Raw genomic sequence first — 16201 nt, 5'->3', positions numbered from 1 at the left:
CCATACAGGCTGGAGTACTGTGGGAGGATGACGTCCAGCAACGCCTCATTCTCCTCCTGGGTGAATGGCTGGGCCCTCTCCACAGACCTGGACATGGTGACAGAGGAAGCAATGACAGCAGCAGTGGTGTGGAATGAAAGGTTGTGCAGGCAAGTGCCCTCTCATGGGTCCTGGCTGACTTATATCTGCCTTGCTGGGCTGTTTCATTTACAGGAGTACAGAGTGATTGGTCAAACTCATTTGCATCCTACGTTTCCTCCAATCCCTTTAAACGTACACCAGTGACTGCTTTTGCATGGTTCAAAATTTGTGCATCATGTGGAGTCAACAACCACTTTGCCACATAGTATTTAGTTGCCAACTGACTTTTCCAGGCCACCTGATGGAAAAATTTGAACTGGAAACTCGGTATTCATGACAACCAGAATGCATTTAGGCCCTAATACTTGTCCCTCATGTGTCCCCTATGTAATTTGAAAATCCACACACAGGTACGGTGCGTTTGACACGTACCCCTACGGCACCAGTTGCACATTGCGTTTGACACGTCCGTGTACACACTGGTCGTACACATACGTGTACGACCAGTGTGTACACAGACGTGTACGACCTGTGTGTACACGGACGTGTACGACGGTAGTACACGTACGTATACACACTGGTCGTACCCGTACGTGTACACACTGGTCGTACATGTACGTGTACGACCAGTGTGTATACGTACGTGTACACATGTGTACACACTGGTCGTACACGTACGTGTACAAACTGGTCGTACACGTACGTGTGTACGGTCCTTACACACACGCGTACTCCTACGCCAACACCAATATAGTGATACGTACCGTACACATGCCTCGGAGCGTGTGTACGGTGCGTTTCACATCTTCCACTGGTGATAGGAGGTGCAAAGGACAGGAATGGAGGTCTCACACTCGCACAAGGCTGAACATCAAGTCATTGTCAGTGCAGTTCTTCTTGTGCAGGGCCTATGTGTGTCAGGCAGTGATATTGCACTTTTCTCCTCATGTTTTTGCACAATAGATGTGTGATGACCTCTGGACAGATGGCATGTGTGATGGGGCACTCTGTGGCACACTTCCCCTTCACATTTTGCACATGTGTGCATGTAGTACAAACGTGTCAGAAACTGCATCACTGGTATGGCACAGTCACCAACACCCGCAACTGTCCCCTGATGCCAGGGACAGGGACACTGACACCTGACATCTCACTACCAGCGTGGCCCGATGTGACTATGTCGTGTGTGTCATGTGTTCCCATGAGCTTTCTGTTGGTGTTCCGTCAACTGTATCTGCTGTTGCTGCATCCAACATGTGTCTGTGCGTAGATGGCCATGGCACACATATACGCACAACATGCCACATGTGGATTCACACGTTACGTGTGTCTGGATGCATCGAACATGTTCTTTTGACATGAGGACATATCTGCATCGTCTCCATGTCTGTGTTTTCTTTTTTCACATGTACCCCTTCATCGCAATGTGTGTGAGCTGCTAATTTTTAATGACATGTGCCCTGTGCGTCTAGCTTGCTGCCAGCTGTCGGTATGAGATGACATCCTTCAAAAGCTGATATGTGGATGTATGTCACTCCTGTGATGTCTCTGGCTGTTCACTTACACTGGCCCACAGCTTGTTTCAGGGCATGTAATGTAGAACTTGACAATCAACGGTTGTAGCTGGCTCTTCCTAGGAGTCGCATCTGGCTGGCATACGTGTCCTGGATGTATTGCACAGACCAGACTCTGTATTTTGCAGATGTGTATTAGCAGTTGAACATGTGCTCAGTTTATTGACATTGGTGCTGTGATGTACTCACTCTTCGTTATTCCTTCCAAATTTCTGCAGGGCACCGCCTCTCCCCCGACCAATGCCAGACTTGGGTGCCATGAGGGAACGTGACTGCATACGCCGTTAAAGATTCACCCAACAGTTAATTGGGGACCTGACAAACAGGCTGGCACCACACCTCCAACCGCGACACAGTTATCCTACTGCGCTGACCCCCAAGATGAAGGTGATGGCAGCCCTACATTTTTTTGCCACCGGTACTTTTCAATTCACCATAGCTGATGTGGGTGGCATGTCCCAGACCATGTTCAGCCGTGTCCTGCATGATGTTTTAGAAGGCATGTTGGGGCACCTGGATGAATTCATCCATTTTCCGACTCCTGAGCAGTTGACGGGTGTCAAGGGTGAGTTCTATGCCATGGGAGGGATGCCCCATGTAATTGGGTCCATTGATGGGACACATGTGCCACCACAGGCACAGGAGGTAGCCTATCGAAACCGAAAGCATTATCACTCCATTAATGCCCTTGTGGTGTGTCTTGCTAACATGCTGATTTCCCATGTCTGTGCACGTTTTCCAGGGTCAGCACACGATGCCTACATCATGAGGCGTAGCAGGGTGCCAGAAATGATGCTGCGGCTGCACAACGAACGAGCATGTCTTGATGGTGGGTATACTCTGTTTGTCCTGTATTTAGCGGTATCTTTGTATATTACAGCTTCTCCTGACCCACTTCTGTACATGATGTTTCCATGTAGGGGACTCTGGCTAACCCAACATGCCATGGCTGATGACGCCTCTCCGCAAACCCAGAACAGCTGCAGATCACCGTTACAACACCACCCATGGGCAGACCAGGCAAGTGATTGAGAGGACGTTTGGCCTTCATAAGACAGGTGGATCCCTCCCATATGCACCGGTAAAGGTCTGCAAAATCTTCATCGTGTGCTGCATGCTGCACAACATGGCAGTGGAGAAAGCTGTGCCACTCATCCTGGATCCGGATGAGCAGGAACATCCACCCGTGGAGGATGAAGGGCTTGTTCACGAGGCAAGTGAGGAGGAGGATGATGAGGAGGAGGACATCCGGAGTCAGCTCATACGCAACTTCTTCTCAAAATTGGTGAGTCCCTGGGTCTGAGTGTGCACGCTTTTAGCCTTGTGTGGCATGTGTTGCGATGTGTGTGTCCACCTGACTGTATGCTAAGTTACTTAGAGGTGTGTTCTGATGTGGTACTCGAGTGATGATGTCATTCCCCACATTGTGGATGAGACAGTAAATTTAAAATTAGCCTGGTGACAACCTTATTCCTGTAGAGTCAATGACCATGCATGCGGTTGAGTATCTTTTCAGTGACTTCTTGTGTGTATGTCATCCCCAGGTATTTGCGCATGCTATCTGCTCGTGGCATCGTTGGGCTCCTGCTATTCCTCATGAGTATTTCAACGTGTGCTGAATCAGTGTTACATGCACGAACATGGTGAGAATTCTCCTTTGGGTAGGATTGCAACAAGGCATTTTGGGTGTGGTAGTTGTTTGGAATGTGTGGGTACTGCTCCTGTGCATGTTTTGTTACTATGCATACATGTCGACTCACCATGGGGCACCTGACATGTAGCATGACTCCCAGTACTTGATAGTCACCCTACGTGGCAGTCATCTGTAATGGGATTGTGGATTGTGAGGAAGGCATCAATGTGTGTGAAACTTCCCTCTGAAACATACGGGAGGCTACGGGTGGACATAATGTGGGACATCCCCATAAGAGGCTCAATGGGGAATTGCAGCCTCTCCGTGTGCATCAGGGGTTGTTTGGCTCACACCCTTCACTTGTGTGCCAGTTCAATGGATTTACAGCATCTGTGGTGTGAAGGGGGTGTCCAGTGTAGGTCCCACATGTTCAACCAAATGACCTGTGAGTCTGTTCATATGGATGCATTTCCCTTACTGTTGGCCTGAGTAATAAAGGTGTTCATCAGCCTCCAAGGTGCCTCATCTCTGTCAATGCAGGTCTCTTGCCACTGTGCATGCGGCATCTCTGGCACAGTTGTCAAAGATTGTGCATATGAGTCTATGTGTAGATGAGCAACATGCATGGTGTTCTTCATGGATTTGATTCGCTATTGTGCATGAAGTCCATGGTTGTGTATGTATTTGGCCATGTTGGTCCCCACAACGGGCCCTCAACACCTGCTGAGGATTTGTTTCCTGTGCGCAGCTCGGCCTTCAGTTTCATGATCCGGTGTCAGTCATCTTTGGTGATTGTGCGTCCATTGTCTCTTGGTGTGCCATTGAAAACCGGACACTCCTTCCTTTACATACGCCTGTTGCAGTTGGCCTTTCTGACATCCTTGTCTTTGTGTGCAACTTGTGGCATATTTTCCAGGACATGCCGCCTGCTGCTGCAGCCCCTGCAGCAAGGGCACACAGAGTTTCCGGATGTGGCAACACACACGCCTCAAAGATGCTCCTCCCTTCCTCCCTCCACCCATTCATTTGGCTGGCATCAGCTTGTCTGTGCCACTGTTGCCGCCACGTGGTGCCAAAGGCTGGACCGTCTGCACATGCAACGTGCACATTGCACGACCCTCATGGCCTTGAATGACCCACATCACACCACAGTCTGATGTTGCAGCCACCCTCCATGCAATGTCCATCCGCATATCTACCGGCTGCTCTGAGGCATACTCTAAGCGCACACACAACACCTTTGCATGATGAGTGTGCAACTCCAACTGCCTACACAGCGCTGCCACGCCTTCCAGGCCCTGTTACACCAACCAGGTCATGTCCCTCCTACTCCCCACCAGCTCTGTACCCCAGCAAGGCCATGTGCGTGGGAGTCAAGGCTTCTGCAGGTAGTATGGAGTCGTCATCTGGCACATGGCCCAGGTATCATCTCTCAGCGTGTCAATCTACAATGTATCCAGGACCCCCCTCACCACCATCACATGCGCACAGCACCTCATCATCAGCTCATGTGCCATTGACAGCCAGGTGCTCCTCACCCTTACCAAAGACGCCGACATAGCCAGTTCAAATAGGCAAGAATGCATGAGATCCATTGATGGATGGCTGAACATCAGCCACCTGAGGCTGGACTTGTACAGGACTGAGGTAATCATCTGCGGATTGTCCCCTTACAGCTGGGTCAACTGCTTGTGTCCCACCCGCAAGATGGTGTGCATCATGTATTGCTCGCTCACATTTGCCATGGTAATCACTAGCATCTGTACCTCCGGCTGCAACACCCTCTGCATTATGCATGATCCACAGATAGATCCACTACAAGGAAAGACAGACCATCCCCCAGGTCCACGACAACATCCATGTCAAATACTGCCCTGCCCTCTACGGAGCTAGTACATCCACACTCCCTGGAAACTAGTACACATCCAGGGTGCATGTGCACACCTCAGCTTCAACATCCCGCGCCCCAGCCACATCACCGTCCAGCAGAGATAGCTGCAATGGATCACTGAGTGCTGCAGGATGACCTTCAGACTCCCCACCCACACTCAGGAGGCAGGCCACAACCCTGACCCAAAACCAACCTTGTACCACTGTCATCCGAGACCCCGTTGGGCCATCTCCGTGCATCCAACCTTGCCCTGGCCAACAATCTTTACATCCACCATACTCCAGCATGCAAGATATAGTTCTCCCACCTGGGAAAACATACCTGGGACTCCCTCCCTGGGAACCTCCAAATGAGGCATGACCTCTACGCCTTAATGATACTCTTCCAAATAGGTCTGTCCGCACAGTATTGCAAGCCCCCCCTCAGCAGCTTGAGGCCATCACAGATGAGTATTGTGCTCCATGTCTGCATTGAATGACACATTGTGACCCATGTGTGTCCTCTACCAGACTCAGATCCAAGGGTACGGATGGGTGGAGTTAGTTCAACACTGAGGCATAGTTTGACATTTACACACACATATGTTGTGGACTAATGCAAAATGACTGCAATATCTCATGATACCAAATAAATTTGTTTATTTGCGGTGGGGTACGTGTTTTGGTAGATGAAATGAGGTGCTCTACCGGGTGCATGGAATCCAAAGTTCACAGGGGGAGATGGTATCCTTGGCATTAGGAGTCATCAGAGTCCGGACCACAGTGTTGGTCATCATTGGTTAGACTGTGACCAGCAAGTCCATGTGGCAGAGAATGTCATTGGATGTGATGCTGCTGTTGCGCCAGAGGGCCAGGTGCCAGGCCAGGTGACCTGGGAGATGTGGATGGTCCGCTGCCTCTCACGGTCTTTTCCGTGGATGACCCACCTTCCTCCGGGGACCCTCAGATGCAGGCCTTGACGATGTTTGAGACGCTCCATCGGACAAATCCTCCTCCTCCTCCTCCCTCCCTGTGGCTGGTGCTGGTCTGCGCCTGGTGTCACAGGGAGGGTTGCCCATGTTGTCGGCGATCCGACAGAGTGATTGGCTTATGTCCCTTTGCACCGCCAGGAGCTCACCCAGTCTTGCCTCCATCCGTCCTTGGTGTTGTTTTTGACTGGCGTGTTGCTTGGCCTGCAGGTTCTTCATCTCGTCAAGGGTCCCCTTCAACTCTGTGAGGCTCCCCACTACCTGGCTGATGCCCCTGGTGTCACGCCGGTATGTCTCCAAGATGTGGCGTATGTGTGACATACCGGTTTCCTCAGCTGGCTGGTCAGGTTCGCGCCTCCGACTGCCTCCACTCCCACCACCCCTGCTAACACGAGCCTGGCCTGCTGTTGTGGGCACATTGGGTCTACGGGACCCCTGAGGGATGGCATTTGCGGGGTTGCCTGCCTCCTCCTGGGTGCCCGGAGAACCTTGTCCCTCCTGGTCAGACTGGCTGTGTTGTTCAGTGCGAGCAGGGCTCCTGGGTGTCTCCTGGGATGTGGCAGGAATGGGGGTGGTGGTTGGAACAGATGTACCTGAAGCAGGTGCTGAAGGGGCTTGGGCACCAGAGGGTCCAGGTTGGTCGGGGTCATCCACGGAGTGGTGAGAGTCGTCGCTGCCGGTGGGATCATCTTCATACCGAGCCTGGGACTGTGATTCTTCCCCCCCATTGTTGGGGGGAGATCCATGACGTTGCCCTGTGTGTGAGAGAGAGACAATGCCAATGCTGTTTCATGCGACATCCATGTTTCAGACATATTCAAGTTGGCACAGTTCCTCCAGGTAGTTGGATGTGCCTAGTATTCCTCTCAATGTCCACTTGTGGATGGGTATGTTGCGGGGGACAGATTGATATGTTCTCCTGAGTGTTTGACCTGTAGAATTGTGGCTAAAATGCTTATTTGGCTATGGATTGATCTTGTTGTGTCACATGTCCATTGTGAGAGTGGATGAATCCGTTGCCTGCCCCAGGGGTGTGTGCTTGTGTAAGGGGGAGGTTGTGACCAGGCCTGCTGTTGTGTGTAGTGGGATTTGTCATTGGATCTCCCAGGTGATGTGTCTGTCCCCTCATGGTGCATGCTGGCATGACAGTGAGTGTGAGTTCCTGTGCTAGATATCTGAGCTAGTGGAGTTGGTGTTTGAGTGTACAGTGGTCACAGAAGGGCCTTGTGCTGCATACAGCGGGGCCAGTTGTCAGCTACCTTGTCAGTACTTTGCCAGTCCCTGTGCCTTGGGCATGGTGCATGGGTATGTACCTAGGCCATATGGGCTGAGGGCATTGATGTCTGCTTCTGAGTGTCACGATGTGTTTTGTGAGGCCCACCCTCCCAGCATCCCAGACATCCAGTCTTGGGTTTGTGGTTTGTGTAGCCTGGGACATGGCATGGCCTTGCTTTGTGAATGGGGCATGGACATGTTAGTGGCATGAGCGTGGATTTTGAGTGTGGTTGTGTCCGGTGAGGGCTTGGGGGTAGTTGCGTGCATTTGTTGTATTTGGGGTGTGGAGGCCATTGCCCCCATGTAACGTAAGTAGTTTGTGTACTCACCAGGCTCTGCGACTCCTTCAACTCTGTGTACTCCCACCGGCGGAAGCAGGGCCATCACCTTCTCCTCCCAGGGATGGTAATGTGCGGGTCTGCGGGGCAGCCCACCTCCAGTGATGTTGCTCTGGGCGTATTCCTCGTTCATTTTCCGCTTGACTGCCCTGCGCAGATCGTACCACCTGGCTTGGCATTCATCCCTGGTCCTTCGGATGGGCGCAACAGCATTCACCTTATCGACGATCCTCTGCCACAGGCTAGTTTTTTGGGCTATGCTGGTCTGTCTGACCAATGTTCCAAAGAGCTGTGGCTCGACTCTGATGACTTCATTGACAAGGAGGTCCAGCTCCACCCTTGTGAACTTTGTATTCTTGTCTGTAGTCATGGTGTGGGGTGTGTGTGTGGATGGTTGTGGGTGTGTGGGTGTGAATGTGACGGCGTGTGTGTGAATGTGAACAGGGGGTGTTTGTGAAGGAGGTTATGTGAAGGTGTGTAAGTTAAGGTGTGAGTAAGGTGCAGTGCTCCTTGTGCTGTTTTACAGTGTCCTTGTTCTGTACGAGTATTTTTCGCGTAGGTAAGGTCCGTACATACGCGATGCTAGGTGGGGGTGCTGGGGTACTGTGTTGGGGTACGGTGCATACAGGTACGGGGCTGGGGTACGGTCCTGGGGTGCGGCGCGTACAGGTGGTGGGCTGGTGTACGGCGTTGGGGCATGGTGCGTACAGGTGTTGGGATGGGGTATGGTGTTGGCGTACGGTGTGTACAGGTGTGGGGCTGGGGTACGGCAGTGTTGGGGTATGGTGCGTACAGGTATGGGGCTGGGATAGGGGCCTGTGGTGCGGCACGTACAGGTGAGGGGCTGGGGTTTGGGCCTGGGGAGCAGCACGTACAGGCACTACGGTCCTGGGGTACGGTGCGTACAGGTGCGGGGGTGGGGTACGGTGTTGGGGTATGGTGCGTACAGGTACGGGGCTGGGGTATGCTCCTGGTTTACGGTGCGTACAGGTACAGAGCTGGGGTACGGGCCTGGGGTGCAGCGCGTACAGGTGGGGGGCTGGGGTACGGTGTTGGGGTACGGCACGTACAGGTGCGGGGCTGGGGTACGGTGTTGGGGTACGGTGCGTACAGGTGCGGGGCTGGGAGACGGGCCTTGGGTGCGGCACGTACAGGTGCGGGGCTGGGGTACGGTCCTGGGATACGGTGCGGAGGGGGGGTACGGTGCTGACATATGCGGGGGGAGGAGGGGCTGTACGACTCGTATCCGGGCACAAGTTTACCCGTGAACATGTGTGCTACAGCGTTCGCTCCGTACGGGGCCTTTTACATGCGGTCGTTTATTCGGACGGGCGGTACGGATCGTACTTGCGCGCTCGGACTTCTGTTTTACGATTTGCACATAAAAATGGCCGGCTCCCTCTCGTACAATAACTATTTGCGATTTATTATTAGAAATTTACTAAAAACGCATTTGGTAGAAGTGGGTCAAATTTTCACACAGGCTTCTGCTAATATGCCTTGGAATTTTTTGAACTACCCTATGTGTTAATAGGTTGGGTCACAAAACATACTTATTACGTGTTAAACCATCTCTTATGATACTCCACTGTCTTGATGGTAGAATCACAAATTAAATATAAAGTGTTGGAGTTGAGGGGGGACAGACACACAGCGAAGCATCGCGGAAGAACAGTGATGAGGTAAGAGAATTACTTAAATTACATTATAATTTTTCACAAAACGCCAATGCTTAGGGACAGCCCAACTCAGCAAATGGCAAACAATAACAATACTATCAACAGCCAATTGCCAAAAGGGGCTGTCCAAAACCTCACTCTTTTTGCATTGGATGTATGTATATGTATATATGTATGTATGGGTCAGTATTGGTGACATAACCTCTCCATCAAACAGCCACAGCTGCCTGTGGGTGAGACATAAAAACAATCTGTCCAGTTTGATATAATTTAACGTGAACATGGTTTCAAAACAAGAAATAAAGACTTACCATTTGTAACATATTTCGTGATGGTGGTGTCACGTTTCTTCTTAAGGTGTTGAGTGTGTCAATGATCTCTTTTTGAACATTTTCGTTGTGCGTGTCCAGCGCTCCTAAAAAATGCTGCAAAAAATGACTATGACAATTAATCACCTAATGCAAGACACTTACACAAGATTTTAGTATACAATGGCAGTGCCTGTATGACAGGAGACCACATTTTAAGATATGTCACGATATGTCGTGATCATTCTGTATGAGATTTAGATTAGGTCTGCAATAATAATAACAACTTAGTAAGACGTTTGCTTTTGCCAAAACTGTAAATTCCTGTAGGCCGTTCATATTGTTACACAGCTATTCACATGAGACATTTAATATGCAAAATAGGATGTTTGGTTAATGATGGTTGACCCTTATTGTTATTGTGAAGGTCCTTCACTAGTAAGCTCTATTTGTTTGCTGTGATTTTTGGGAGGTTGGAGAAGGTTATCCATTGATCATGTTTTATTCCTTTAAATGTTGCATGAGGTAGGCAGGGAAAGTGAAGATTAGAGCAAGTCCAATCAGTGTTAGTCCTAGATGCTCTGTGGCCTACACTATTTATGGGCAACTTAGGTTATCAAGAGTCAAATGTTTGCCAGATTTTATTATTATCTGCATGGGCTATGATTACTCATGTGGAATCTAAGACTTTGCTAACAAGTGCCACTTTTATTAGCAACCCCTACGCAAACACCTATGTGTGCAGGGGTTGTAAATACAAGTATGTCAGAGTCTACTCGAGCCTGAAATCACCAGGTCAGATGAAGTCCGGATCTTCCAAACGAGGCAGAGGAATCGATAACATTCAATGAGCTATGGAGAGATTTGTACCTCTTTTTTAAGTCCTTCGATGATTTGTGCCACTGAAGCGAGGACGTTATTGTGCTGTTAGTGTGGGAGTCCGATCCAGGTAGAAGGCTGTTGCCACCAACCACAGGCAACATATTGCTTAGACGGCCCATTCTTTGCCTTCTTTGTAATGTGGACTTAAAGTTGGTACTCATTTGCAAGACATGTGGATTAGAGCTGTCTTCTAGTTAGAGAACAATTGCAAAATATGCGCTAGTTTGTTTGCTATTGTTAGGGATTAATACATGCTCTGGGGCTTATTTATAAGCTCCTTGTGCCACCGGTGCATACATTTTTGTGACGCTCCAATGGCGCAGAAGCCTGCTCCATATTTACCAGGCAGCACTAAGCCAATTTTGGGGGATAAATGCTGCCTTGTAACTATTGCTCCCTCTAATTAAGTTTTCTGTGGTAAAGGGGCATGCAATGGGTGTTGATGGGGACGTTCCCAGCAACATCCATGGCTTATTGGCACTGCCCCAGATTTAGAAATCCTAACTCTCAGGCAGTGCCAAAAACATACTCCTTCCCAGGAGAGGCTTAAGGGAGGCAAAACAAGGAGAAATATCTGTATTTCTCCTCGTTTTTTCCTCTTTCTATGTGTGATGCATTCTGCAGTACACATAGAAAGAGGAAAAAGCCTCTTGTAATTGTTTTTGCATCTCCGCAATGCTGGCAACATTGCACCATGGTGCAAAGGTGCCTGCTTTGGTGCAAGGCAGCCCATTATACACCAGATCTGGGGAAAAGGACAGGAATGTTCCGTATCTTATACATATGGCACATTCCAGCCCTTTCCTTTTGCCGTAGGGCAGCGCAGCTTGATGTATGCCTTTAAAATGCATGTTTATATATGGCTAGCAGTCCTTCAGACTGCTAATATACTTGCACAAGAGCCCTCAGGGTAGAGCTGAAGGTCATCTGCGTGGACACGTACTTTGTTGTTCTTGTCCACCAGGATTTGATCTTTGGAGTACATCACAGTGATAGTCTTTGATATTGAAAAGTTCTTCAGGTAATGGACACACTACTTCAGGATGATGTCACTGAAGTCCATCAAAGTGGAGTGGGCATCAGGCAGGGCCTGATTAACAGTAGTGCCAGTTGCAAATAATAGGGCAAGAAATATGAGGAGATGAAGTTAGTATTGTCTGTGGGCTTGAGGGTCACATCACCCTAAATATTGATGTGTTGCCCTATGCCAATTTGAGATGACAGATATGCACCGAGTTTTCAAGATACAGTGCATTTGTATCCTTTCAACCAGCGCCAGCCCAAAACTTGAAGCTGCGCGCCACAACAGGCAACGTTGCACCATGGTGCAAGGGTATCTGTGTTGTTGGCATGATTGTTTTAGTGCAGGAAGGGGCAATCATGAAGGCTGTTTTCTCATTAAGGGGCCCATTACGATGCGGCTCGGAAGGCTCCGACCAACAGTAGGAGCCTTCTGAGCCGCCACATTGTAATGTGCCGATTGGATTCCTTTCTGACCGCCTCATTACAATGGAGGTTGTCATAAAGGAATCAAACCAGTCATTTCGGCTGGCTTCCAATGGGCGCAGAGAGCCCATTCGCCAGTCAGAATGCGACAAGTAATCTTAAGAGGGGGCCTTTCTGCCCTTGAAATTAAGATGCTGCTTTCTGACATGGTTTCCATGCCAGTCTGTCCGACATGGAAACCATGTCGGAAAGCGTCTTTGGGGCCACCAACAGGGCCCCCTTAAGGTGACTGCCACAGGGTGCAAGGATGAACTGCACCTACAATGGGAGCATGCATTAGGACCAGTGTATGCCTGGAATGCATGCTCCCATAGTAAAATGTAGGAATGGTCGCATCCTAATGACTGTTGCGGTGCTGGGCGGAAGTGACTCTGCCAGATATCATAATGAGGCCCTCAATGTTTGCAGAATGCAGCACAAATGGAAAGAGGAAAAAACTAGGAAAGATTTAAGCATTTCTCCTCGTTACATCTGCCCAGGGGAGGCATACGTTTTTGGCGCTGCCCCACATTCACACTTTGTTGTGAATCTAGGGCAATGTCAAAATCCATGGGTGGTGTGTGGGAACACCCACGGCATTCCTCCATGCCGCAATGTAAGGCAATGCAGCGACTTGTGCTGTATGGCTCTACACCTTATCCAAAAGGCCATGCAAAGCCATGCATGGTGGCTTTACGTGGCCTTGTAGATATGGGTCTGCACTGTGCGTCACCGGAGTATCATATAAAGTGACGCTCCGGTGTTGCAAGGCCTTATAAGTATGCTCCTTAGTAACTGCATGGTAAATATTATATTGTCAAGGTTTAAGTTAGCCATATGAGATTTTGAGGGGATTCGTTCTGGTTTGCTCCTTCACAAAATTAATAGCTTTTTCCATATCATTTTTGGAGGTTGAAAATGAATGAGGTGCAATAGAAAAATTAACCTACACAAAGGATTTTAATGTTTTTTATACTGTAGTTTGGCATGTATCAAAGAAGGCAAAGGGTCTCAGGCAGATGTTGGTGTTAAGGGTAGTTCGGCCTGGGCACCATAAACAATGCAGTAGAGTAGTGATAGAATGCTCTGGGCTTAGGTGCTTACATTCATTAGACACATAATGTATTTTTGATTTCAAATTGGATGGATGAGGAAATGAATCAAGGAAATTAGGAGGTGAGACCCATTTTCATTTCAGGGCCGTTACCTGTTTCTGTGGAAGGTTAGCCCTACCTGATCTAATAAATCTTGTGTTGGGTAATATTCAACATTAATTAAACTTAAAGTTAAACCAGTGCTGGCAACACTGTGCAAACTCAGAGATTTTCCTTATGGGCTTGTGTGTGCCTGTGTGCCTGAGTAAGGGACGAAGGGACATATATACAAAGGTAATAGTTTGCGAATACCAAATAGTTAATTTTTGCAATTCACTATTTGGTAATCATAAACACCAATTTACAAATATGTCTTTTGCACATTTTGTGATTCCCAGTAGGTCACAAATAGACCTACCTCATGAACATTAATGAGGTAGATCTCAGATTGCGAAACCCATTGGGAATCGCTAAAATCACAGGGAAGGTGGATTGCATTAAAATAAATACTTTTAAATACTGTCTGTTTTCCTTAAAGGAAAATGTGATGCATTTGAAAAAAAATTATGAAACGTTTTGTCATTTCGTTCGCACTGATGGTTAGCTCTGGATGTTTGTCCTGCACTGGAAAATCAGCGCAAACGGCTCCATGCACAGCACAGGAGGGTGCTGCCTCTTTCTGTCACTCAAGTAGGTTTTCTTCTCGAGCGGCAGCTTTCTCAATGCAAACAGGAGTTTTCTCAACTCGAGCCATAGCAATTATCCATGACTGCCTGTGTGGAGAAATTTTGCTGGGAGCTGGTCTGGAGTAAGATTTTGCACTCACAAGCGAGCACAGAGTGGAGTTTTTCGCAGATCAGCGTGCTACTCAGAGCATGGAGTCGGAAAAACTCAGCAAACTGTGAGCTAAATTTCAAGCCCAGGCCTAGGCAGTAGTCCATTGGACCACTGCCTCCTCTTAAAAAAATAATATTATAAACATTTACAATGGGGAACGGGTCTCTATCGCTCTATCACCGTGTACCCGCAATTCCGTAAACACCTCAAGACCTTCCTGTTCATGAAGTCCTTTGAATAATACGCCAGCAGCTTCCCCAGTCTTCTAGCCCAGGACCTTGTTAACTATAGCGCCAAGAAACCGCTGGTAGACGTGCGCTCTACAAGTAATTTTAAACTCAAACTCAAACTCAAACTCAAACTCTTGAGGACAGCTTTCCATTTGCGAATGAGTTACCACCTACTTGAATTAGGCTGTAAAATGTGAATGTTTTGCAACTGCATTTTTTTCCTAAAACATTCAAACCACTGTGATTGGGTATTAAGAAGGGATGCCCTATACACGCCCCTTCCACATACCAAATCACAAACACAATTTGCGATTTGGTAATAGGTTACCGAATCGCAAATAGAACTTTGTACATGTAAAAAAGCCTTCTTCTACTATTTGGTTTGTTTGCGACCACATAAAGCCTTTGTATATGTGGTCTGAAGTAGGAAGTTGGTGGAATAACTGGTATTTGCCAGTGCATTTTCTGTGCCATACAACCTTGGTGTATTTTCAACAGAGGGTTGAAGATAGTGCCTGCCATATCTGTGACTTCATACGTTAGTAGTCTCTTTGTTTGGTCAACCATTTGGGCACAATGACAGGGACATGGTCTTTTGATACTGTGAGTTCTTGAATTAGTGCATCTCCATAATGTCTCCTTCTATATTTTTAATTTCACCACCTAATTTATGGTAGTATTCATGCATTCTTTATAGGTAGAATGAGAAAAAGAGTTATTTTGCAAAAGGGCGCAATTTTCAAAAATGAAGAGTGCAGCCTAATAAAATGTAAGACGTCAAACAATTAATCCCCACCTCAGAGGTCAAAGTCAATGTGGCACATGATGTTATAAAACTCTATACATTCCAGACCAAAAACACATAACTGCCAAGGTGCCTGTAATACCCTAAGCACACCCACGGCCATGACTAAAGGAATAGAAAAGTGCTGAATGCTTGACAATATCTGCCTGTTTTACTACTGGCAGCGCTGTGGTGAAGGTAACTTTAATTTGCAAGGGAGATCTACAGGAAAAGTCAATGACAAAGTAAAAGAAAAAATATCTCCAGTGTAAAAGAAAAACATTGCATGGATCACTCTGGGAATGGTTACCTCGAGGCAAAAAGTCAAGAATTGAGCAACATCGCCTATTTCTGGTGATGACATTAGTGCATTAATGCAATAGTGTCAAACCTTTAGGATGATGAGGAAGATTGTTTAAGGGTCTATCAAGCAATAATGTGCAACCAGCCCAGAGATTTTTAATACAGCTTTGCAGCAGCAGACCCAATTTCAAAATTGGCCACTGGTGGGTAGCACTTAAAAGCATTTTACTGGAATTTGCAACTAGTGAGTATTATTTGGATTTATCCTTGACACCAACTTTACCTTTAAGGATCACATTGCCCAAAAAGATGGCCTGGTACAAAGTATCTCTACTAAAATAGGGGAAAACATTTCTTCCAGAAAGTGACTTAAGAACTGTTCTTCAAGCCCTCATACTCTTGCATCCGGGTGGTGGTAATGCATCCTACATTCCTAAGCACATCTCCCTCTAGGCCTGAAGAAATATGCTCACATCAACATCATCCTAATGTAAATCCAGTGTTTCCCCTCAACAAAACAAGCTGCATTTACAAATTCATCAGGATCAGCACCTCCCCTTTTCTTGTAGGCACATTCACTATCTGTGGGCACACCTGCAGCTAAGACACCATCAGACTGGAGGGAAATCTACGCACAAGTCATCTCCAGTCTATCAGGACCACCCAACGTTGCTCGAATGTAGGAAAGACTTAAAGATACATCACTTAAAAGAACATTATATCATAATGGAGGATTCTGTTTCCCGCAGAACAAATCTTCCTCTCCAGTCTCTTGATGAGTTTATGCTGGCCTTTAATCCTATAAAGCCCTCTGCTGTGTTTTGGCTAGGTCTGTGATAC

The 16201-nt window shown here is 47.9% G+C and overlaps 1 protein-coding gene across 9 annotated transcripts in view; it reads right to left on the bottom strand.

Moving 5' to 3' along the window:
* LOC146816608 (cysteine-rich secretory protein 2-like) overlaps positions 1–16201 on the bottom strand; it is a 387915-nt gene that overhangs the window by 96951 nt on the left and 274763 nt on the right. For all 9 annotated transcript variants that reach the window (XM_085610479.1, XM_085610484.1, XM_085610482.1 and 6 more), the window contains one exon: positions 9750–9863. In XM_085610479.1, coding sequence (XP_085466605.1) covers positions 9750–9863 — 114 coding nt within the window. The remainder of the gene's footprint in view (positions 1–9749; positions 9864–16201) is intronic.

Source organism: Triturus cristatus, chromosome 6 (genome assembly GCF_964204655.1).
Source record: "Triturus cristatus chromosome 6, aTriCri1.1, whole genome shotgun sequence".
NCBI lineage: Eukaryota > Metazoa > Chordata > Amphibia > Caudata > Salamandridae > Triturus > Triturus cristatus.
This window is presented reverse-complemented; position numbering and strand designations above follow the sequence as displayed.